This window comes from Hippocampus zosterae, chromosome 7 (genome assembly GCF_025434085.1).
Source record: "Hippocampus zosterae strain Florida chromosome 7, ASM2543408v3, whole genome shotgun sequence".
NCBI lineage: Eukaryota > Metazoa > Chordata > Actinopteri > Syngnathiformes > Syngnathidae > Hippocampus > Hippocampus zosterae.
Window position 1 is genome coordinate 2,940,134 of NC_067457.1, and position 22,229 is coordinate 2,962,362.

The window sequence follows — 22,229 nt, forward strand, 5'->3', positions numbered from 1 at the left end:
AATAAAATGTTTCCTGACACTCCTTTGCTCAAAGTGTAATGACATTTTAATTTCATTGCAATTAATGTAATTATATCGTATTTAGATGGATTTCGGTTGAACTGTGCTGCTCATATTGTGCAGTTTTTCAGCTAAAACAGTGGTAGCAGGTGCCTCTTTTCTGCTTCAAGTCCATTCGCGCGACCCTTTGACTTGGAAAGCGCAACCCTCAAAGATCATAATCACACTTTTTCATGACGCTTCCCCTTTATCACAGCGCGCGCGCGAGCGCACGCACACACACACAGAGGAACGCTGGATCACATGAGTGGGCCGGCTTGACCTACTTTTAACCAATCAGAGGCCAGAACAATCCTGCGCCCGCGCACGCATGCACGCACACAAGCCGCGAACGCCCCGCCCCCGCCCGCCCTATCACGTTGAATCTCATGTGCTCCACACTGCGAGCAAAACAAATGAAGGCAAGCAAGCATGCAAAGGCAAAAGAGGGGGCAAGCTAGGAAGAAACAAAGTAAATCGGATCAAGTTTTTAGCACTAAAAACCTTGCAGATTAAAAAAAAAACTTTACGTGAATTATTTTTCAACATTATAAAATAAACACGCAACGCTTAATTTCAATGCATTTCTCTCAGTATTTTTTGATCACTTCGCGACCATTCTGAGACAATCACAATGTCCCACCACTGCCCGCGGCGTATAAATGTGAAGTCTACCGTTGAGTTGACAGTCACATGGGTGCCCGGAGACAATCACAAAGTCACCACGGCAACGGTTGCTGTGGCGATGTCATGTTGACCTTGGCGTGGACGGAAAAAGTAGGGCGGTGAGCAAGCTGGACCAAGGCCTCAGGCAGGGCCGAGGACACGTAGGCGTCGAACAAACGGCGCCCCCTCGTGGACAGCACAGGAACAGCCGGATTACGGATTATTACCCTGTTACGTAACGACAGGCGCTGGCAGCAACTTTTCTACTCTTAGTTTCGCATTCAGCCCATAAACAGTCGTCTTTCCCCCCCTCCAAAAAATGGATTGAAAACATCCCCATATTTGTGTGTTCTTGTTTGCTGTTGTGTATTTGAACAGGATTTTCTCAGGCTTCCAGCTGCTGCCGTCGCACACTTGCTATTAATAACCATGCCCGCACACTCTGCTCGACCCCGCGTGTCAAGTAATCAGATTACCGCAGCCTTTTATATTCAGTTACATTGCGAGGAAAAGCACGAATCAGTTTCACGCTCACCAACACACACACACATTGATTTCTCGCTATGACATAACAGTGTGTTTTGTGTGCTTTTATAAAGCTTGATCATAGACATCATCATAAACAAACAAATAAAATAAAAACGTGTTTTTGGAATGCAGCTTCAGGCGATAAAAAGTGTCTTTTTCACTCGAGACTTTCTTCTTGCTTCTGATTGGCTCGGATGTTTTCAACAGTCCAGCTTGTTGTGTTTTCCTGTTTTGTTTCCAATCATATTTTCAGAAAATGCTAGTTTCAAAAGCAAAAGAAAGACAACGAAAACAAATACTAAACCCATTTTTTTTAATGAACAATGCAGCTTGCTTTTTATCTATTAGTACTCGTGTACTCACAGCCATTTGTTTCCATACCAACAAGAGGCTCCTCCTCCTAAATTTCAATCTTCTGCTCGCCGTTTGTGGCATCCATTGTTCTTGTCACGGAAACGACCATCGGCGCACTCCAAGAGGTGGTCTGCGTCACATGACTGCCAAAAAAAAAAAAAATACAAAGAAGACATCACTCGACAGTAGCAAATAAAGGTTGCCATGGTATCAACAGATGACAACATTACAAAGAATCCAACTTGACAGTGAAGGCCGGCTATAAAAAGTCCGACAAGAAAAAGAGCGCCGAGTACGTACTCAATGAAATACTTGACACCGTGCTCCGTATATGCCTCCTCCCAGCCATAAGGAAGTGCTGTGGCGCACACACACACACAAGAAAGCAACAAAAACAAAGAGTGACACACTTAACAACAACAAAAAACAGTATTGAAATATATTAATAAACAAACAAAACACGATTTTTTGTTAAAATGGACCCAAGAGTTAAAGACAAAAAGGCAACAAAAACATCTTGGCAGATGAACAATAAACAAAAAGTTGAAATCATGAATCGGCAGTAATGATGTCATTTTTTTTCCCCATGTCAGGAAGCTACGCTTTGATGTCAATGTGTCATAGTTATTACTAAAAATTGTTCTGCCCCAATTTCATGTCGATGTGCACCTGTCGCGTTTTGTTTGCGCTGTGTCAGATTAAGGGGAGGGGGGGGTGGAGGTGTTTTTCTCAGTGGAAAGCGGCTCCCTGCCCGATTGTCATCCTTCACTACAACAAAGACGCGCAAAGGTGATGAGGAGGACGATGATGCAGCTCTTTTGTGAGGAAAGAAAGAAAATAAGAAATAAGGAAACAAAACAAAAACTTCACATGCCAAGGACTTAAAAAAATAAAACTGCCCAAAAACAAGTGACAAATAAAATTAAAAAAAAGAAAAAATAATAGAAATACAAATTGCAACAAATGAGTGTCATAAATGTCCCAAAACACAGAAATTCAACCAAAAAATTGACACTAAATGATCCCAAAATGCACGCAAAAAAATCTCAGAACAAATTTTCACCAATAAAATGACGAAATGTAACCAGAACTCCAAAAAGCGAGCAAACGTGACACACATCACCCAATTAAAATTATAATGAAATAAAAAGTGAGAAATATAAGAGCGAACGCATTTCGTGAAGTCTGGAAAGACAACACGTGGCCAGAAGACATCACAGCAAGACAAACTTTATTGGCAAGTTTGGACTTGACAAAGACAAACAAACAATCCTGCTTGGAAAACAAACTCCAACTATGAATTGGGCTTTGTGCCGAAAAACGCCTGCCGACCGACAGTACGTCTCCTCCATCTTGACACGCATGTGCCAAGCGCCATCAGGTATCCTAGCAACAGGCGACGTGATGAAAAGCACATGGAAGGAAAACTCTCCTGCATCCACATGACCTACTTTCTTTCTTGGGACTCTATTCATCACATATGGCCACCACCATCATCATCATCAACCTGGCGTGTGTGTGTGTGTGTGTGTGTGTGTGTGTGTGTGTGTGTGCTCGTGCTAATTAGGTGAGGGTGATCTTTTTGCAAGTGGCTGACATAAGGCCCCAAAAGACTTTTGTTGACAGTTCCTTTATGAATCCTACCATCATCATCTTGTCCCGTCATCCCCCCCACCTGACGCACACACACACTGAAATACTGTGTGTGTGTGTGTGTGTAAAACTTCATCCGAGCATTAATGTCTTTGTAAATGTTGAAAACAGAGATTTGAACACAAACAGTGCAGCAAGAAACACAGACGGCCAAATCGCAAGAGCGACAGGCCTCTGTTCTTTATGCTCTGCCCAAAAAAATAAGTGGAATACTACTGCGGCTGATTTTTGGCGGTCTTCTTTGTGTATGATGGCGTCTCGCTCGTGGGCGCGGCGCACACAGCACGAGGACCAGCACAATGTCCATTGAAATTATGCATGTCAAGTACGAGTAGAAACGGGTGTATTTCATTCCATCCTAGGGAATCGTTATGATGACGACGAAACGTTTTTACACAGTACACGAGTGTCGAGTGCTACTTTCCTGACTGAAAAGAGACACAGATGCAGTTTTGGTGAAGCGCATGCAGGTTCGAAGAGCACACGTGGCGTCTACGGAGAAGAAGCGAGGCAACGTGGCTGAGCTGCTCCACGCGGTGAGCGACGGCGAGTGTCGAAACGGGGAGGGCACTCCCTCGCGACAGAGGCGGATGTCCACTAGGGGGCGCATGCGGGCGGGGCTCAAGAGAGAAGAGGAAGAGGAAGGCAGGAGGAAGTCACAAGGAAGTCACGTAAGCTTTCATGCAAGTCCCAAGTTACTGGGAAAGAAAAAAATGTGTAAAATAAAGTCGTGCAATGTTGTTTCGTCGCAATATATTCGGGTACTTTCGGCAACTTTGCACTTGCGCAATACTTGCATATTTTTCCAGACATAACCCTTGAGAATACACATTTTCAAATACAAGCAGTCACGCGCAGCCTTCCCAAATTTCGCCCGAGCAAAGTCCCGCGTCGTCCGATTGCGGACTCGAAAGTTTGACTTACTGTCCACGTCCAGGAAGTTCCCGACGCTGGTCCTCAGGTGGTGCGCTTCCTTGGCCAGCGCCGCCGCGGTCCACGAGCTCTCGTGTCGCGAGGGTCCGCCTTTCGAGGGCCCCTTGACGTCTGCGCAGCTGCAGCCAAAAAACAACAAAAAAAAAAAAACAGCGCGTCAACCGATTGACATCTTCACACGACGACAAATTGTTCGATGATGTTCTTCAATTGGCAGCGTCGAGATGAATTCGCTTGGAAGAAGCGTGGCGGCTCTGAATGACATTGTGACACTTTCTTCGGGAACGTTCGTCGATTGAACACGTCTTACGGCTTTCCGATGCACTTTATTATAATATAGTTTGACAGCAACAGTTACTGCGAATGACTTCATATTCAGATCTTTTTTTTTTTAAATGTACTACGTGACCTACAGTAGCAGCACACGCGTTATGTTTTGGTTTTGAAAAGACAGCCACTGGCCTACAAAGGTGTAAGAACAGGTGAGGACAAAACGGTGTGGGGGGTGGTCACTGAAAGGATGTGGGGATGGGGGGGGGTGTTATGAAACATAACACGTTGACCCCCTCCCCCCCCGCCCCCCAACACAACAGTCGCACAAACACAATCTCGCTTAACGGAGAGCGGCCGACTGACCTGATTGACTGAGGCGGATTTACGCAAGAGTCATGTCGCAGCGAAATCGATCGCATTCGCACGGCACAAACGAGCCGGTAAGACGTCGAGCGGGACGCTCGCAGGGGTCAAACGGAGGTCAACCGCAATGGAGCAAAGAAGGGAGTAGGCACGCGGGAAGCAATAAACGGCACTCGGCAATTCGTTTGCTGATAAACGCGTTGAGGAGCCGAAAGCCACATGGGCGCCGCCGTTTGGCAACGAGGCTCAATGGCGGCGGGCGGTCATGAGCAGCAGGCTACTTAACAGCGGCGGGCCCACCTGGGATCACGCAAGTGGGTCAGAGCGGCAAGGGAAGCCGACAGACCCAATTGCGTTAAATTTAAAAAAAAAAAAAAACAGAGGGAAGTCAAAATACAGAGTGTGTTCATCTTTCAAAAAAAGTCGGTGACATCATCACGCTCACTCCGAAAGCGGATGGACAAACAAAACAAGTCAAAAGTGTTGGACTTGGATGTACCTGGTGGGCCCGAGTCCTTCAAGCAGGAACTCTTGAACATTCTGAGGAGAAAACACACAATTGAAATCTGGATGGAATACTGTACTTCAAAGCTTTTTTTTGGGGGGGGGGGGGGGTCACTGTAGTGGCCACCTAATTAGGTACGCAAGCTCCATCGCACTCTTTCTCACCGCGACGAACGTCAGCAGTTTTGCGGTCGCCGTCTCCAACGTTTTCTTGGCGGCGTCGCTCTTCCGCAGCTGGCATTGCAGCACGGCCGCCGCCTTCTTCAGTTGCTCGACGTCCTCCTGCCACAAGAAACCGCTGAGGAAAGCGGCGCCGGACAAATTTCTCCTCACAGGGTCAGAAAGCCAGTGTGCGTCCTAACCTTATTGTCCAGGCGAGGAGCAGGAGGAGGATGAAGAGGCTCTTTGCCCCCCCGAGTCTTCAGCTCGGCGATCTCGGCTTCCAGCAGGTGGACCACCTCTTCATAGTCCATCTCCATCCCGCGGGCTTGCTTGCGGGCCTCCTCGGCCAGCTCCGCCCGTGCCCGCAGCGCCTGCGTTTCCTCCGCGGCCGCCTTGGCTTCCTGCCGGTGGGGGGGAGGAAGTCGGTGAGGCAAGAAGCCGCGGCTTTTCCAAACGCTCGCAAAAACAAGTTTGGCGCTCAAAGTCCGCTGTTGGAGTTAGATAACTGACAGATGAAGCCGGTCGCTAGTAGCGGAAGTTAAAAAACAAAACAAAAACGTCCAAATGTCATTCTCAAGTAAGGTATTAATTGTAGTGTGTGTATTTGGAGTAACGGGGGGGGGGGGGGGGGGGGGGCTGTTTCACATTGAACGGACACATTCGCAGGTAGGGGGGCACGTTGGTGCGGTACTGAAAAAAAACCCGGACTGGATTTCCCGCCAATCACAGGGGTCCGCCTTTCCCAATGGGCCTATTTTGGCAGAGAAGTGTGCGCGCTACTGGTTGAGTAACTAATGGATCACAGCAGGAGTTGTCTTGGGTCCAGCTGTGGTGGTCTGGGGAAGGGTGGAGGTGGTGGGGGGACACAGGGGCACTCTTGTCTGAGTAGTGTGCACAATTACAAACATTATTGACAAAAAAAAGGGGGGGGGGTGTGAAGAGAGGGGAAAAAAAGTGAGCGAGTGTGCGGCTTTTGTGGAAGCGAGGTGGCGTTGACGCGGCGACGGTGAGGCCGACACGTATCAGATTGTCGTCGCCATGACAACGCACACCGCCTGCCTTGCTTCCGAGCACTTCTTTTCCCTCGTCATCCTTTCTTTCCTTCCATTTTGTCTTCCTTCCGTCAGGGCCATTCTTTCAATCTTCCCTCATTGAAAGTTACCTTTCAGCCTTCTTTCCTTTGTTCCCTTGTCCATCCTTCCTTCCTTTTCATGCCTTGATATGTGCTTTTTTTTCCCCCCCGAGCATCAAATTCCTTCCCTCCCTCCTTTATTCTTCCCTTCCAACAAACCTGCTTTTGATTCAGTCCCTCGTATCCTTGCCTTTGCATCAACCTCCATTTCCGCCTCTTATTTATTAACAAAACAAAACAAGGACTGAAGTGTTTACCAACTTTGTCCAAATGAAGCTCATGACTGCTTCCTCATTTCTCTCTCGATGAGGCTGAGAGACTTCAGCTGTGGATCACAAACAAACAAAAAAAAGGAAGCCGTTTTTTTTTTCTTCCTCTCCCCATCTTTGAACGAAGGCTGCACACTCCTCCCACGCCAGCCAGCCAGGACCACTTTGCCTGCTTTTAAGTTAAAAAGTAAAAATAAAAATAAAAAAAAGCGAAGCTGATGCATGGAGGTGAGCCCACCTCCACCTGATGAGCTATTTTCAACGCCAGGCGCCCACTTGCGCTCTCCCACGCGCCACGCCGCGAGTCAAGTGAAGGCATATTGCATCGAGTCCCCAAATATGTGTATGATTGATGAAAGGCGGACATTCCGAAGATTTTAACTGCACGCAATGACGCGACGTGCTATGTTCCAACCTGTCTGACGCTGTCCAGCTCTTCCTCCATCTGCCGCTGAACCCTGTGAGACTCCAGCAGCTGATCCTGAACATCAGACGACATCCACACCAAACAGGAAGTTGGCCTGGCTGCGCCTTTGGTGCCATAACATGGTGCCTAACACACCCCCCCCCAAAAAAAAATCTAATAAACACTAAGTGCAAAGGGCGGCTTTCACCTGCAGCCTTTTGACCTCCCGCAGAGCCTCCACGTTCTCCTTCCTCAGTCGGTCCATCTCGGCCGCGTCGGCCCAATCGGACGTTGACTGTTACGTACGCACAAACACACACCAAAGTAATTTCAGGTTGTCATGGCAACAGCAGAAACAAAGCACAAGTTTCTCCAGAACCCTGCTGTGCTGTCCGCGGGCACCGCGCAGTTGTCATTAGTAGCCAAGTGTTTCGTTTCAGACGGCAACATGATCTTTGGAATCAAATGTCAAATATTTTACTTTGTTTCGACCAGATATTTTCTTCCAGCTTCTTTTGTTGACCTACCCGGCGGCTGGCGGGCACCTCCAGCAGATTCAACAGGTCCTCAGACGTGAACCTTGACCCCGGCTGGGCGGCGGTCAGCCCGTCGGGCTGAAACTTGAACACCTCCCTGGTCGCGCTCTCAAAATCTGCCCGAGCAAACAAAGCGGCCGCCTTCACTTGAGTTTGTTACTGTCCGAGGTGCAATTGAACGGCCACCTGCGTGGAAAGTCACTTCAAGTGTTGTCAGAGCGACAGCAGGACAACCTTGAATACACCGCAGGCCAACATTTGACATAACCAACCCCACCCCCACGAGCACATTTACTACCGCTGCAGAAACTGAAATGGAAAATAAAAACATTCCTAACTAAATATTTGGACAAAGCAGGCAAAAAAACCCCTAAAAATAAAGATCACGCTACCGTTTGTTGTCCATTCGAGTTCTCACTGGGGATGAACGCGTTGAATCAAAGTTTTTTTTTGTGTACGTCCTTACCGGCGTAGGCCACCACGCCAGGCGGATCGCTTCGCAGTCGGGACCAGAGCGCCTGGCGCTGAGCGTCCGAAGGCTTCAGGCCCAGTAGGTCCAGAGCCTGAACACACGAACACACATCCATAAAAGCAGATCGATATGGGCGCATGGTAAGCACGCCTGTGCCTCCCAATAGTATCAAACGCGACAGCCATTGACATGTAAATAAAGTGAGCCATTTTACTTTTATGTCATGTGAGAATTTCTCCGTATTTGGGATTTTCATTCACTGTGAGCTAAAAAAAAGACATCATATATACCAGTGCTGGCCAAATTGATTGCACCGTGCATGCACAAAATAACGACTCATGTGGACGGATCCTTGGGAAAGCATGCTCTCTGGTGTCCACTTCCATTATGACAACTGTCACGCAGGGTGTCGCTGCACAAAAACAAACAAATGGTGTCCACGGAAACACATAGAATGATGAAAATGATCACCTTTTCCACTTGCTCCACTTTCAGATGAGCGCCATCTGCAAACAACGTAAATTCATTGACAAAACTCAACTCATAACAGCTTGTGAACTTTTGTACATTTTATTGACACTTTTTTGAGCACCCGAGGACACCGTAGGAAACAAAAACAACAAAATATGACGATGGTGTATTATATTGTATACCCCCCTCCCACACACACACACAACAACAAAAAATTGATCGTATTAGAATTCGTACCCACATTGAGATCAGACTCATCTAAGGATGAAACGCATGCGTGTTGGCTCATGACTGGACTCACTCGGACCTGCAAAGACGACAAATTTCTGTCGGCGTGTGAAATGAGGTACAGAACAGAACATATGTGACTGCGCACCTGGCAGACGTTGACGGGCGGCAGCGTCTCGCTGGCCGGGTTGCGGCTGCAGGCGAGCTTGGTGACCACAACTGGCGCGGGGCATCTGATGGCCCCGCAGGGGCCTACGACAGGACTGTGGGAACCGCTGCTGGAGCTGGAGGAAGTCCGGCGCCGGATGAAGGCCACTTCCACGGTGGGATCTGGTCTGCGGTACGCGGCACAAGCAAAGCGTCAAACTTGCATTTGCGGCTTTCCGGCCCTGCGTTGCACCTTTTCGGTTTTCTTTTCTGTGTGGCCTGTTTTTGAACTATAAATGTGCTGAGATCTGACCTGAGTTTGGTGCGCGTCAGGATAGTCCTGGCCTCCTCGTACGTCACGCCGATGAGAGATTCCTTATTGATGGACACCAGCTGGTCCCCAACCTGCAGCCTGCCGTCCTTCGCGCGCAAAATAACAGAACGCGGCACGTATGGACAAGGAAGGATGCGCGCTAAATTTGGAAAAACAAGATGGTGGAGACGCGCCGATGAAGTGTTGGCTGACCTTCTGGCAGTCTCCTCCCGCCACCATGTCCTGGATGAAGACCATGGGGCCTTCGGAGCGGTTGGCGCCGCCCTTGATGACCAGGCCCAGGCCGCTGCCCTTGGCGATGCAGATCAACTGGATCACGCTGTCGCTGCGAGAAGAATGGAAAGAAGCAAGCGAGGGAGGAAGGAAAGCACGCACAGAGAGACGTTAAGTAACACTTCCTTGCCAATCTCATCACAAGTGCGGCACATTCTGCCTCAAGTGGCTCTCAAACCAGAGACTCCACGAAACATGCAGACGTGGAGCAAAAAAGCCGCTCTTTTGCATCTTTGTGGATGTTTCAAGCATCTGTGGGAGGTACCTGAAGGCGGGTGTGGCCACGGGGCTGTAGAGCGAGACCCCCTCTTTGGGGCTGAGCAGCTGGGGGCTCTCAGACGAGGAGGCGACGGCGGTGGCGGTGGCCGGCAGCTTCCCTGCGCCAACACAAAATCCAGAGCTGACTTTCAAGTTACCAGGAGCACGCTAGTGTTTCTGCTCGGGTTTCACCTGCGGACTGCTGAGTCGGTGAGATCCCACCGGACGCCGCCAAGGGACCGGAGCAGTACTTCTCCATCAGCTCGGAAAACTCCCGCCTTGAGGTGACAACATGAATGCATCAATCATAATATGACTGAATTAAGACTTTTATCCTGTTATTTCTTGAAAAACAATAAAAGGATTACTTTGGCACCATCTTGTGTCACTGTGGCACCAAGGAACTACATTGCAGCAAGTGGAGGAGTTTCCTTTAGACAAAAGTAGTGGTTGTGCGCCATCTCCTGAGGTGTCAGTTATTAGTGGATTTTCGGTATTGGACGCAGGGCTCGTTTATTACTTTTTGCTAAGAGCCGTCATCCTACTCTCCCACCTCAGGGTAGCATTAGCATAACTCTCGCACATGATGCTTTGTCTCCACCAGGTGGCGTTGGCCTCAAACACAAATGCAACTCAAGACAAACGATAACGTGTTGGTGTTGTTTTAATGTCCTGTTGTGTTTTCAGTCTCCGAGATGGTTCTGCTTGCATGCTGCGAAGTGCAAAACAGCGGACAGGTGGTTGAAAACGAGCGCGTGACGGCGCCGCAGGCCGGGCGACGTCATCGTCATCCCCGATGTGTCAGCCCGCGTTTGTGCTGACGACGAGTCGGCGCCATGCGGAAAAGCAGCCAGGACGACAGAGTGTCCTGTCGCGTCACCTCAGCTGACACCTCCCTTCCCCAAAATAAAAAAATACTGACGCCTGACCTTCAACTGACACGAACGCTATGACATCACTTGTTGTCGGGGGGCAAGTCAGCATCCCTTCGCCCAGCGGCGGGCTGCGCTTTTGCTATGTGAGCCTTCAGTGCGGACAAAGCAGACTTAATCCACTTCTTAATGCCACCAATATCACCTCACAATCAAAGTAGACTGCCGGACTGTTGGAAAAACATTTTTCGTCCGCTTACGGAGGCGGACTTACTTGGAGTCGTCGTCCCTGGCAACCAGGAGAGACATGTGATTGGACAGCGATGCGGTCCTCAGGATCTCCACCGCCCTGCCAGGATGCAAAGCAATTGGGATTCAATTACATCCCCTAAAAAAACAAAAAACCCCGCACATGGTTTGGGTGACTAAAATCGTGACCTCTCATTGGTGACCCCCCTCAGGCTGATGTTGTTCACGTCCACAATCAGGTCACCCGACTTGAGCCGACCTGGGTAATAGGCAATGTTTGCCATGAACAATGGGCGATGGGGATTCAGCAAACAAACAAAAAATAAAATAAACAACCCCCCCAAAATGTATGTAGTATGCAGAAAAAAAAAAAGCAGAGCAGACCGTCAAGCGCAGCCAGTCCACCGGCTACGACTCTCTTTATGAAGATGCCAAAGTCTTCTCCTGTCATTTCTCGGTAGCCCCCAATGATCTTCACACCTGCAGGGGGGGAAAGCAGCTCAACATAAAGAACGCAAAGAAGTGCAGTGAGGTGGGAAAGCACAGGTTGACCGACCAAGTCCTTGCTTGCAGTGGCAGAACTCCAGCCGGTGGACGGCTCGGCCGATGCCGGGAGGGCCCATGATGGTCCTGAACAACAACGCCCACAAAAAAAAGTCTCATCAGCCCATAAACATTCCCAAGAAAAAAGATCAACCTCCATAAAATTATACCCTCACTTTTTTTTTTTTTAATGGGTGACCTGGCCCATTTGTCCAGTTTAAAAGTAAAATGAGGCGCTTCAGCAAAAAAAGTTTGCAAGCTTGCTGCTTCAGAAGTGTCAAATTTGGGTCAAATGCGCCGGATGTCAACATACGGAAAGCTCAAAGCAGGGCGTCGTCGTCAGCAAGTGAGAATCAGAGTGGAGCAATTAAACTGATCACTTAAGTCTTGCAAATCTGCCCGATCGGCCGCTCAGTCATTCACGTCACACGCGCACCGGTCAGTCGAATTGTGTCGGCAGCCACGACTTGCGCCGACGTCACGAGCGTCTCCCCGGCAAAGAAGCTAAGCAAATCTGCTTAATGTGGACTACGTACATTTTCCTTGTGGTAAAAATGGACACAAAAAAAATGAGACTGCCAACTGGATCACATGTGATACTTGAGGTTTAAAACTGGTCTTTCCTGTTACTTATAAAATAACATTTACACCAAATGCATCGGCATTCTGAAAAGTTGGCCAATGAATACTGTTTTATTGAAAACGACAACAACAAACAATTCAAATCTGCACAGGAAGCGTTTCCCTGTTGTCATGATTCTCTTAAAGGGCCGGCGCGCACGTGTGTCACATCAGCAGCGTGTGGACGCACGAGCCCGGAAACGACGACGGATAACAACAAGAACAAAAAGCACTTTACCTCCTCCAAGGAAAGAAACGTGTCGGGAATGAGGATGCGGGAGACGAGGAAGGAGCTTAGCGGTCGAGCGGTGACACTCCATTGATGTGCTCGCCTTCCTGCGGGAGAAATGCCATTGCACAACGTCAGCCAAGCGCACGCGCACGCCGCCATGACCAAATGCTGCTTGTCTCCAGGGAAGATGATGATGAGACAAGGCTGGTGTGTGTGTGTGCGTGTTTGTGTGTGGGACAGAAATCCGCCGAGACACACACACGCACACACCTTTACGCACACACCTTTACACACTAATCCCGGTTGATACCTGTCCCACACGCACACGCTCAAAACAAATCTACTCAGAATACAATCACACACACCCAGGCCAGCAGTAACACACAAATTACACACACACACACTAATCTGTCAGACACATGCAGTCACAAAGGGGGGGGGGGGTGTCTTTTCAAGATGTGGCAAACAAAACCCAAATAGGAAGCTGACCATGAGCAAGGTTAGCAGTGGAGTGCTAACGGCGCGGCAGGGGACCTTTCTTTGCCGCGGGTGCCGCTCACGCTTCAACCACTTCCCGTGTGTGCGGCGTGAGTCGACGCTTACATCACACCGCTCCTCGCTTATTCAATTCAGAAGCTGCAAAAAAAAAAACAACAACAACAATAAATAAACAATAAATAAATAAACACATACAAAGGCCACATTATTTGCACCATAGAATGATCATTATCAGAATATTTACTGTTCAGAAACTGAAACGCTGAGGATTTGGACAATTTTAAGTTCCAACGTAATACATCTCTTACTGAATGAATTAATACAAAATTGATGACGACATGAAACAGTGAATCGATATGAAAATAATCGCCTATTGGATAGCTATCAATTGTTGAGTTTTCAGTTTTTTTTTTAAACCTTGGATCAACATTGTTGTTAATGAAAAAAACAACAACCCCCTCCCCACCCCCCCAAAAAAAACATTTTTAGGTTGTTGTCGCAAGGGAGGCCGAAAAACATGAAGAGGAAAAAAGTTGCAGATGTTGAAAGAAAGTGCTTTTTGGTCATGTAAAAAGCAGAAGCAGCATGTTTCCTGCCTCTTGAAAGCACAAAGTCTTCAAGACATCAACAATGGATTTGGACCTCAGGAGCACGCCAGCGCCCGGTGGCAGCGGGTGCCCGCCGGTGGGCATCCAGCTGGAGGGCATCATCCTGCCCCCGCTGTTGACGTTGGACGTGGTGCTGGGTTGGCTGGGCAACGCGGTGGCGCTGTGGGTCTTCTGCTTCCGCGTCAAGTCCTGGAGCGCCAACACGGTGTTCCTGGTCAACATGGTGGCGGCCGACTTCCTGGCGCTGGTCAGCCTCCCGCTACGCATCGACGCCCTCATGCGGGGCCACTGGGTTTTCGGCGACGCGGTGTGCCGCCTCAACCTCTTTCTCATGTTCTCCAACCGCACCGCCAGCATTGCGCTTATGACAGTCATCGCCTTTTACCGATACGTCAAGGTGAGAGAGCACCCGCCCTTTTGATTCACAACTTGCTGAATTATTTCTGAAGCTAACATGCTAACCCGCAAAGCTGTTTTTTTTTTTGTACGACGCGCCCGCAGGTGGTCCACCCTCACCACCGCTTCAACCGCATGAGCAAGCGACAGGCTGGCATCTTGTCGTTGCTGGTGTGGCTGCTAGTGAGTAGTCCTCGCGTGCCCATGCTGGCCTTCAACCACATCAAGGGCAGCGGCGATGCCACGCAGTGCTTCTTCTTCACCGTCTACAAGGAGGCCACTAGCGGTAGTCACGCAAAACATCCGGGCACTCCATATCCTTTTCTCATCAAGCCCCAAGCACCATGTACTTTTTTTTTTTTTTGCTAGCAGCACAATCACATTACAAGTCCGGCAAAACGGTTCACTGAAGCAATTTGTCTTATTTATTTTATATTATCTGGAAAAAAAAGCCTTCTATTTTTTTAGAACTGTTTCTAAAAAAAAACGATTTCAAAAGATAGTTATTTTTGTTTCTCTCGATGTGAAATGTTTGAGGAGCATGGCACTAAAGCCTGAAACGTCTCCTGTTAGGCATCGTGATTTTGGTGGAGACGCACCGCGTGCTGACCGTGTTGGAGTTCGTCATCACGCTAGCTCTCCTGATCTTCTGCTCGGTGCAAATTTCCCGCTCGCTGAAGCGTCGGCAGATGGGAAACGTGGCCAAGGTGCGCAAGGCCATGCGCGTGTGCGCCGCCATCGTGGCCATCTTCCTGGTGTGCTTCCTGCCAACCACCATCACCACGTTGGGGCTTTGGGTGAGCCGCTCCCTGCGGCCGTGGGACTGCGCCGCTTTCTACGCGCTCACCCAGCTCAACATTGTCTCCCTGAGCCTCAACTTCCTCAACTCGGCTCTGGACCCCATCCTCTACGTCTTCTCCAGCTCCGTCTTCAGGAAAGAGCTCCTGGCCGCCGTGCCTCCAAGACTGCGTTGCAAACGGGCGGTTGAAGGGAAGTCGTCCGCATCCGTGTCCACATCTCAGTCCACCGGCCAGGTGGAGCTCGAGAGTGTGAGGATGACCGCAGGCAGTGAAGCCTCATAAGAGGGAGGGGGCTTCATTTCCACACACTGAAATGTTTCCTCCATGGCAAAATGTTCGGTCGCTGTTGTTTGTCCAAAAGATGAGATTGATTAAATTCAAAAGTCATCTTGACTCTGACTACTACTACTACTTATTTCGCCAGACTGCAGACCTGTCCATTACATGTGCTGAAATTGAATAAGCAAGGAGTCCATAGTTTGTCTCCCTGTGCCCTGAAAGTGAGTGGTGACCAGTCTTGTTTGGCTACAGAGCACGATGTGCATAGAAAACGTTTGTGACGTCAAAGTAAAAATATTTTAAAAAAGACATTTTGGAAACAACGACTTAACGTGAACACAAATTGAAAGCATAGCAACATCTAGTGGACAAATTCGAAAACTACATCTGCATTCGTTCAATCAGACTTCTTGACGTCGGTTTTGAATTTTTTGACTTTTAAACAAACAAAATATGAACGTATCAAATTCTGAATAAACAACCGGACATACCCCGTGTTGCGTTGACGTTCCTCGCCGCTCTGCATGATTACTGCTTCGTTTGACTCTTAACAAAATGGCCTCGTCGCAATCTTCAGACGGTTTCATGTTTGGACAGAACCAGAATGCGGAGGGGTTTTCTTTCAAACTATTGGGACCCCCAACAAGATGACATCCATGAACTAAACTGTACTTTAAGTCCGAACTCTGTTGAGCAGCGACGTTGCCTTGATTGGGAAAGGCGGCCATTTTAGTTTGACCTGGATTTTGGAGGGAAATAAAATTAGCTTGCCCAGATCAGGAAGTTACTTCCGCATCTTCACAAATCGCGAGAACTTGTTTGCAAATCACGGAGACGAAGACAAACGTGACCCCTGTGAAAAATTTGCCCCAAACCCTGGACTATAATAAAAGAGGACAAGTTTGAGGGAATGAGAAAATACAGCATTGATATATTAAAAAAAAAATCTAATGCATTCATTTTACCCATGTAATTTGAACTGTTGAGTACAAAATGGCCAGGACAGGAAGCATGAAAATTCTTAAGTCTACATTAGCGTGTCTCAGGAATAATTTGACAATAGTCATTGAAACTGTCAGAATATTTATATTTTTACTTATTTTTTTCCGCCTGTGTTTTAGTGAAGTTGTATCAAGCTAAAAGACAGTGACCCCTATGCATGCCAACATAAGATCAGAAGAGTGGCTCATCACACACAAGCAAGTAATCATGTGCTGCCAGCTAGTTTGCATCAAGACAAAGGCAAATTGCAAAGAAATGTCAGTTTTGGAGTGGACCTTAAGATGCTGACAAAATGAAATATCACTATGACAAGCTGACAAAGAGGAGGGGAAAAAAAAGCAGCTTGAGCAGCTTCAATTCTGTGGTTCTTGGCATACGTAAGCATCACTGCAATAGGGAGCTAAATGTCTTGAATATATTCATATCCAAGAGCAACAGTAAGAGTTTGAAATCTACACGTGACTCACAAAGCCAGTGCTGGGTTTTTCATCTTGGTACTAATAGGATTGTTTTTTTTTCTTTCTAGCAGCATCCTCACGTTAGCGACACTTTCCCACTGAAGGGCCACAATCAGAGCCAGCACCACTGATGGTGAGAGTACAAGTGGTCCACTCGGACTCCTTCATGCAGCCTCTCCAGCAATCAGCGACACTTAGCAGGCAACAAGCATGCCGAGCTCATCTTGGGAGATGGCTCTACCGCCTTCACAGACACTTGCTTGTCTGCCTGCCAAAGAGGTTTGTCAACAGCGGACTCTGCTGCCACATCACCTGCCAGACCTCCACTTCGGCCATAACAATGGAGACATTTTACAAGTGTAAGCTCATGAAATACTCAAACGGAAATTTGCACGTTTTGGCTAAAAACAAAAACTGAAAGCGGGATTTGAATAAGTCAGTTTACTAACGGAGCGAAACTGACTTGCTTCAAAGTTTCAGGTCTGTCGTTCGCAATTGTACTTCAATGATAGCATCAGTAAACAATTACTGAAGTTAAAGTTGAAACGCGCCACGTCTGTATCTAATGTGAGACTGCAACACCCGTAAACTCAATTTTACAGATCATTGAAAGACAAGGCAGTCAAATGAGTTTGATTCTTTGGTTTATTAAATCGTATTCAGCAGGGAATCAACGCAGCTTGTTCATCCTATAAAAAGGGAAGAAAAAAAATGCAAGTTAACACAAGTGAGTGTTGAGTAGGCAGTATAAATAAATGTTTACCTCCTTTAGACCTTTGGAGATCTTCTCAGGTAGGGAACGTAGGGTTGCTCGTCCTTTTGGAAATAATGCATTCTGGAGAATTCTTTGGGCCATTGCCGATAGCCGTTTCGGTTACGAACAATATAAGTTGGAAGCTCCTCCTCCTCCTCATCATCATCATCATCCTCCTCCGGCAACTCAGCAGCAAACACTTGAGATGACAACCATGGGGCTCTGGCTTCCATTGGAAATTGGACCAGAGCTTGGCCGGGGTGGCCTGGATGGGAAGAGATCCACTTCAAAGGGCTCCTGTTGGGAACACCGGCAGAGTCATAGCCTTTAAGTCCAGATGTGGCATGATCGTTGGAATCCACTCGAAGGTATGGCCAGTTGGCAAGTAGACCAACTGGATGAGCAGGCAACTCGTTTTGACTTCTCACTTGTAGGCCACCACTTGAAAATGAACCAGAGACTTGTTTGGCCGCACCCTGAGAGGACTGCTGTCCAGAACCGGGAGCTCCTGAGGGTTTGTAGTTTAAAGATGGATTGATTTGCCTATATGCCGCCCAAGCGGAGCCCAGCTTAGCACCTGAAACAGACCCTGCACCCCAGTTTCCAGCGCCGGCAGGAAGACTTACATGAGCACCAACAGGAGAGGGTACAGGAGCAACTGAGGGGTTGAAACCGGGTGACCAATAGTGGGCCGAGCTGTACGATGTCCATTTCGGGTGCTGGTTGCCACCTGGATTTGCTGCAGGCTTCCCCTTCCTGATGGATGGTCTGACTTGAACTCCAACGCCACTTGGTTCTTGGTTGGAAGGAGCTGCAGGCGGTTTGGCACCTGGAAGGGCTTCAAGTTGCTCATTACCAGTGCCACTTGGTTGGTAGCTGAACGGTAGTTTCAAGTGACTGTATGCGGCCCAATTTTGGTGCACGTTACCATCTGGATGTGGTTCTGGTTGGCCTATACCAGTGTGACCTGTGGCACCACCAGTTGAGGGTGCTAGATTGGCTTCAGAGAATGCATGTTGACCCTTGCCAGCAGGCGCAGCTACTTTCACCCAACCAGGCGACTGCCCCATCCCAGTGCCAGAAATGTATGCTGCCCAACTTTGTTGCAGGTTGCCACCAGGATGAGATGCCAGTTGCCCCATCACAGTGCTGGGAGGAGAAACTACAGGAGAAGCTGGTGGATGATAGACTTGACTGTATGCGGGCCAATGTGGCAAGACGTTGCCACCTGCATTTAATACCGGCTGCCCCTTTACAGCGTCAACACCGGTTGAGGGTTTATAGGTGGAAGGTCGCACATCAACCGGACTGTACATTGCCCAACCTTTGTGCAGTTTGCCATATGGTTTAGCTGAAGGTTGGTCCTTTCCAGGCACAGAACTCTCAGGGACAGCTGGCTCATACATTGGATGGCCCAATACCCAACTTTGAGGTTGGTTTCCATCCACAATAGCTTGCCTCCTTCCGGAATCAAGATGACTCACTTTCACAGAACCAGTTGGAAATTCTGAGTCAGAAGATGACAAGTAACCTGGATTGAACATTGCCCAATTTGGAGGCAGGCTGGCAGCTGGATTCACTGTTCTTTGCCCCTTCACAGGGTCAACATTCCTTTGACCGGTTTCATGCTTTGAGCTGGAAGGTTGCACCTCAACTGAATCGTATGCTGCCCAACTTCGTTGCGGGGCACCAACAGGATTAACTGCCGGCTGCCCTCTCACAATGTCCAGAGCAGTTTGTGAATGACCGACTTGACTGTATGCTGCCCAGTTTTGGTGCAGATCACCTGCGTTTGCGACTTGCTGCTGTTGCTTCACACCACCAGCTGAGGGTTTGTAGTTTGGCGGATGCACATGACCTGAACTGTACACGGCCCAACTTTTGGGCAGGTTGTCAGCGGGATTTGCTGCAGGCTGTCCCTTTGACGTGATGGGGCTCTCTGGGGCAGTTGGGGATTCAAAACCAGAAGAAGTAAACACTGGATTGAACAATGCCCAACTTGGAAGCAGGCTGTCAGTTGGATTCACTGCGGATTGCCCCTTTTCAAGGTTAACTTTCGTTGAACCAGTTGCAGGTTTCACATTAACTGGACCGTAGCCAATCCAACCTAGGGGCAGTTTGCCACTTTGAATAAATGCTTGCTGCCCATGAACAGTGCCGTGAGGACTCCCTTTTACACCAGCGGGACGAACCACAGGCTCATAGACTTGACTGTATGCTGACCAACTTGGGTGCAGGTCGGCAATCGGACTAGGTGCTGGCTGCCCTTTGACGCCTCCGCCAGTTGTCGGTTTGGAGCTGGGGGGTTGCGCTTCAACTGAACTGTATGCTGTCCAACTTTGCTCCGGGGCGGCACCAGGAAGAGATGTCTGCTGCCCTTGCACAGTGCCAGGAAGAACCACAGGATCAGTTGGTTGATAGGTTTCACCATATGCTGCCCAGTTTTGTTGCAAGGTGCCACCAGGATGAGCTGCCGGCTGCCCTTTCACAGGCCCAGGAAGAGTTGGTGGTTTGAAACTGGATGGTGGATAGACTTGACTGTATGCTGCCCAACTTTGTTGCAGGTGGTCACCTGGACTAGACGCCGACTGCCCTTTGACAAGACCGCCAGTGGCCGGTTTGGAGCTGGAAGGTTGGGCGTCAACTGAACCGTATGCTGTCCAACTTTTTTGCATTGTGCCACCAGGAGCAGTTGGTGGTTTGAAAACGGACGGTGGATAGACTTGACTGTATGTTGCCCAACCTTGTTGCAGGTGGTCGCCTGGACTAGACGCTGACTGCCCTTTGACAAGACTGCCAGTGCCCGGTTTGGGGCTGGAAGGTTGGGCTTCAACTGAACCGTATGGTGTCCAACTTTTTTGCATTGTGCCACCAGGAGCAGTTGGTGGTTTGAAAATGGATGGTGGATAGACTTGACTGTATGCTGCCCAACCTTGTTGCAGGTGGTGACCTGGACTGGACGCCGACTGCCCTTTGACAAGACCGCCAGTGGCTGGTTTGGAGCTGGAAGGTTGGGCTTCAACTGAACCATATGCCGTCCAACTTTTTTGCATCGTGCCACTAGGATGAGATGCCTGCTGTCCCTTGACTGCATCCACACTACCTGTGGCGGGTTTGTAGCTAGGAGGTTGCACATAAACTGGACTGTACACTTGCCAACCTTTAAGATAGCCACCTGGATTAGCTGCAGGCTGTTCCTTTGCCGTGACGGGGCTCTCTGGAGCAGTTGGGGTTTCATAGCCAGATGATGTGAAGACTTGATTGAACAATGTCCAACTTGGGGGCAGATTTCCACCCAAATTGGCTTGAGCTTGCCCCTTCCCTTTACCAGGAAGACTCCCTTTTATACCACCAGAAGTAACCTCGGGAGCAGTTGATTCATAGGTCGAAGACGGCATGTATACTGGATTGAAGGGCCAATTTGAGGGCACACCTGCAGCTGGAGTCTCCAGTAGTTGCCCTTTGACTTCGTCAACTTGACCTAAACTCGGTTTGCGGCCAGAAGGTTGCACAGCAATTGGATGGTACGCCGCCCAACCTATGGGTAGATTTGCTTGAGGATTACCTACTTTGACACCAGACGGGGGCAAAGAAGCAGTCGGGGGTTGATAGCTGGAGGGTGGCTCATAAACTGAAATGTATTCTGCCCAACTGGGGGGAAGGTTGCCACCTCCAGTCACTGCCGGCTGCCCCTTAACAGCATCTAAATTGAGCCCACCGGTTGAGGTCTTGTCTCCAGAAGATTGCAATACCCAACTTTGGGGCCGCTGGACACCTGCGTTAGCCATGCCGGCTTGGTCTCCGGAATTTGTGGGTTTGTAGCGGAATGTCTGATCATAAAGTGCCCATCTTGAACCTGAACTGGGAGCATTCGCATACTTGTTAGCAGGGGGCGCAGGAGCACTTGAAGGCTTGTCGGAGTTTCCTGCATAGGCCACAAAGCCCTGGTTTGCAAAGCCCGAGGACGCCACACCTGGAGTCGAGAGGCTGGATGGGGCCTGGCTTTCAGGCGTGGGGTCAGAATCCTGGACTGCAGAGTGCACTTTTGAATGTTGCTTCTGCAGGGTCATGAGGGATGGGCGCAAGCCATCAGATGGCGGTGCAGGCCCAGCACTTGGCTTGTAAAGAGGCCTGGGGTGGTCTGCAGGGAAGGAATAAAAATGTATATATAAAAATCTGATACTGCAGCAAGTTTTGAACTGTAAGCCACATTTGATTGGGCACTTACACTTGTGTTGCACAGGGACATTTGCAGCATTGCTGAACAACAGCAAACACATCCAAGAAAACCTGCACAAGACAAGCAAGTCAAATGTCTGCATAACATGAGCAACATTCTCAAATTGCCAGTGGAAATAAAAGCCAACAAATAGTCATTCATCTATGCCAGCAATAGTGACAAGTAGCTTTTTTGAGAACTTTTAACAAAGCTCTTCATGAATAGAAAGGTGATTTCTGCTTTCTGACATCTAATGCGAAAGGCACAATTCAAAAACGCTTGTAAGAATTCACAAAAGAAGCCAAATTACCTTGCAGCGAGTCCTGGCCCCATGTCCAAAACCCTCTGCACAACAGGAGACGAGACGGGAAGCTTGGGCATGAATGGCAAGAGACGCTTGCTGCTTAAATACCGCTCACGCCCATCGTCAGCCGCCATCGCGCGCACCTGCGCCACACTCACGAAGTGCACCTGTTCCCGCTCGCCCCGAACATCAAATCACAAGTTGCAAGACTGCAGCTGGATACAATCACACCAAAAGAAAACAAAACCTAAAAAAAAATGTGGGATATGGCTGATGATTAAATAATTCTAGAGAATGATTTGATAATTCCAATAATAATTCCCAACAGGAATTGGAGTCGCTATATATATATATATCAAATGTACTTTCACCTTGTTATGTTGTGTTAGGTCG

At 48.7% G+C, this 22,229-nt stretch overlaps 3 protein-coding genes across 12 annotated transcripts; 1 reads left to right on the top strand and 2 right to left on the bottom strand.

Annotated features, from left to right (window-relative positions):
- Nucleotides 1-1,287: 1,287 nt before the first annotated feature.
- Nucleotides 1,288-15,854, bottom strand: stxbp4 (syntaxin binding protein 4). Of its 10 annotated transcripts, XM_052072414.1 has the most exons (25): nucleotides 15,591-15,854; nucleotides 13,008-13,154; nucleotides 12,525-12,622; nucleotides 11,842-11,928; nucleotides 11,679-11,752; nucleotides 11,507-11,602; nucleotides 11,312-11,381; nucleotides 11,148-11,222; nucleotides 10,194-10,279; nucleotides 10,009-10,120; nucleotides 9,663-9,795; nucleotides 9,450-9,556; nucleotides 9,138-9,324; nucleotides 8,999-9,068; nucleotides 8,762-8,796; nucleotides 8,285-8,381; nucleotides 7,810-7,934; nucleotides 7,491-7,577; nucleotides 7,292-7,357; nucleotides 5,676-5,876; nucleotides 5,479-5,595; nucleotides 5,309-5,349; nucleotides 4,165-4,292; nucleotides 1,888-1,945; nucleotides 1,288-1,730 (listed from the first exon to the last, which is right to left on the bottom strand). In XM_052072414.1, the coding sequence occupies exons 5-25, from the start codon at nucleotides 11,743-11,745 to the stop codon at nucleotides 1,634-1,636; spliced, it is 2,055 nt and encodes a 684-aa protein (XP_051928374.1). In that variant the 5' UTR covers nucleotides 11,746-11,752; nucleotides 11,842-11,928; nucleotides 12,525-12,622; nucleotides 13,008-13,154; nucleotides 15,591-15,854; the 3' UTR covers nucleotides 1,288-1,633. The 10 variants fall into 10 exon arrangements, with proteins under 10 accessions (XP_051928374.1, XP_051928373.1, XP_051928372.1 ...); XM_052072413.1 differs by lacking the exon at nucleotides 11,842-11,928; XM_052072412.1 differs by having other exon boundaries at nucleotides 11,842-12,622.
- LOC127604971 (hydroxycarboxylic acid receptor 2-like) lies at nucleotides 13,185-15,211 on the top strand. Its single transcript, XM_052072424.1, has 3 exons — nucleotides 13,185-14,021; nucleotides 14,126-14,306; nucleotides 14,594-15,211. The coding sequence occupies exons 1-3, from the start codon at nucleotides 13,647-13,649 to the stop codon at nucleotides 15,100-15,102; spliced, it is 1,065 nt and encodes a 354-aa protein (XP_051928384.1). The 5' UTR covers nucleotides 13,185-13,646; the 3' UTR covers nucleotides 15,103-15,211.
- Nucleotides 15,855-17,327: 1,473 nt separating the features above from the next.
- LOC127604939 (trithorax group protein osa-like) lies at nucleotides 17,328-21,970 on the bottom strand. The gene is made up of 4 exons (XM_052072366.1): nucleotides 21,843-21,970; nucleotides 21,542-21,603; nucleotides 20,264-21,454; nucleotides 17,328-20,074 (listed from the first exon to the last, which is right to left on the bottom strand). Exons 1-4 carry the CDS (start codon nucleotides 21,968-21,970, stop codon nucleotides 17,328-17,330), a joined length of 4,128 nt encoding a protein of 1,375 aa, XP_051928326.1.
- Between the last annotated feature and the right edge of the window lie 259 nt (nucleotides 21,971-22,229).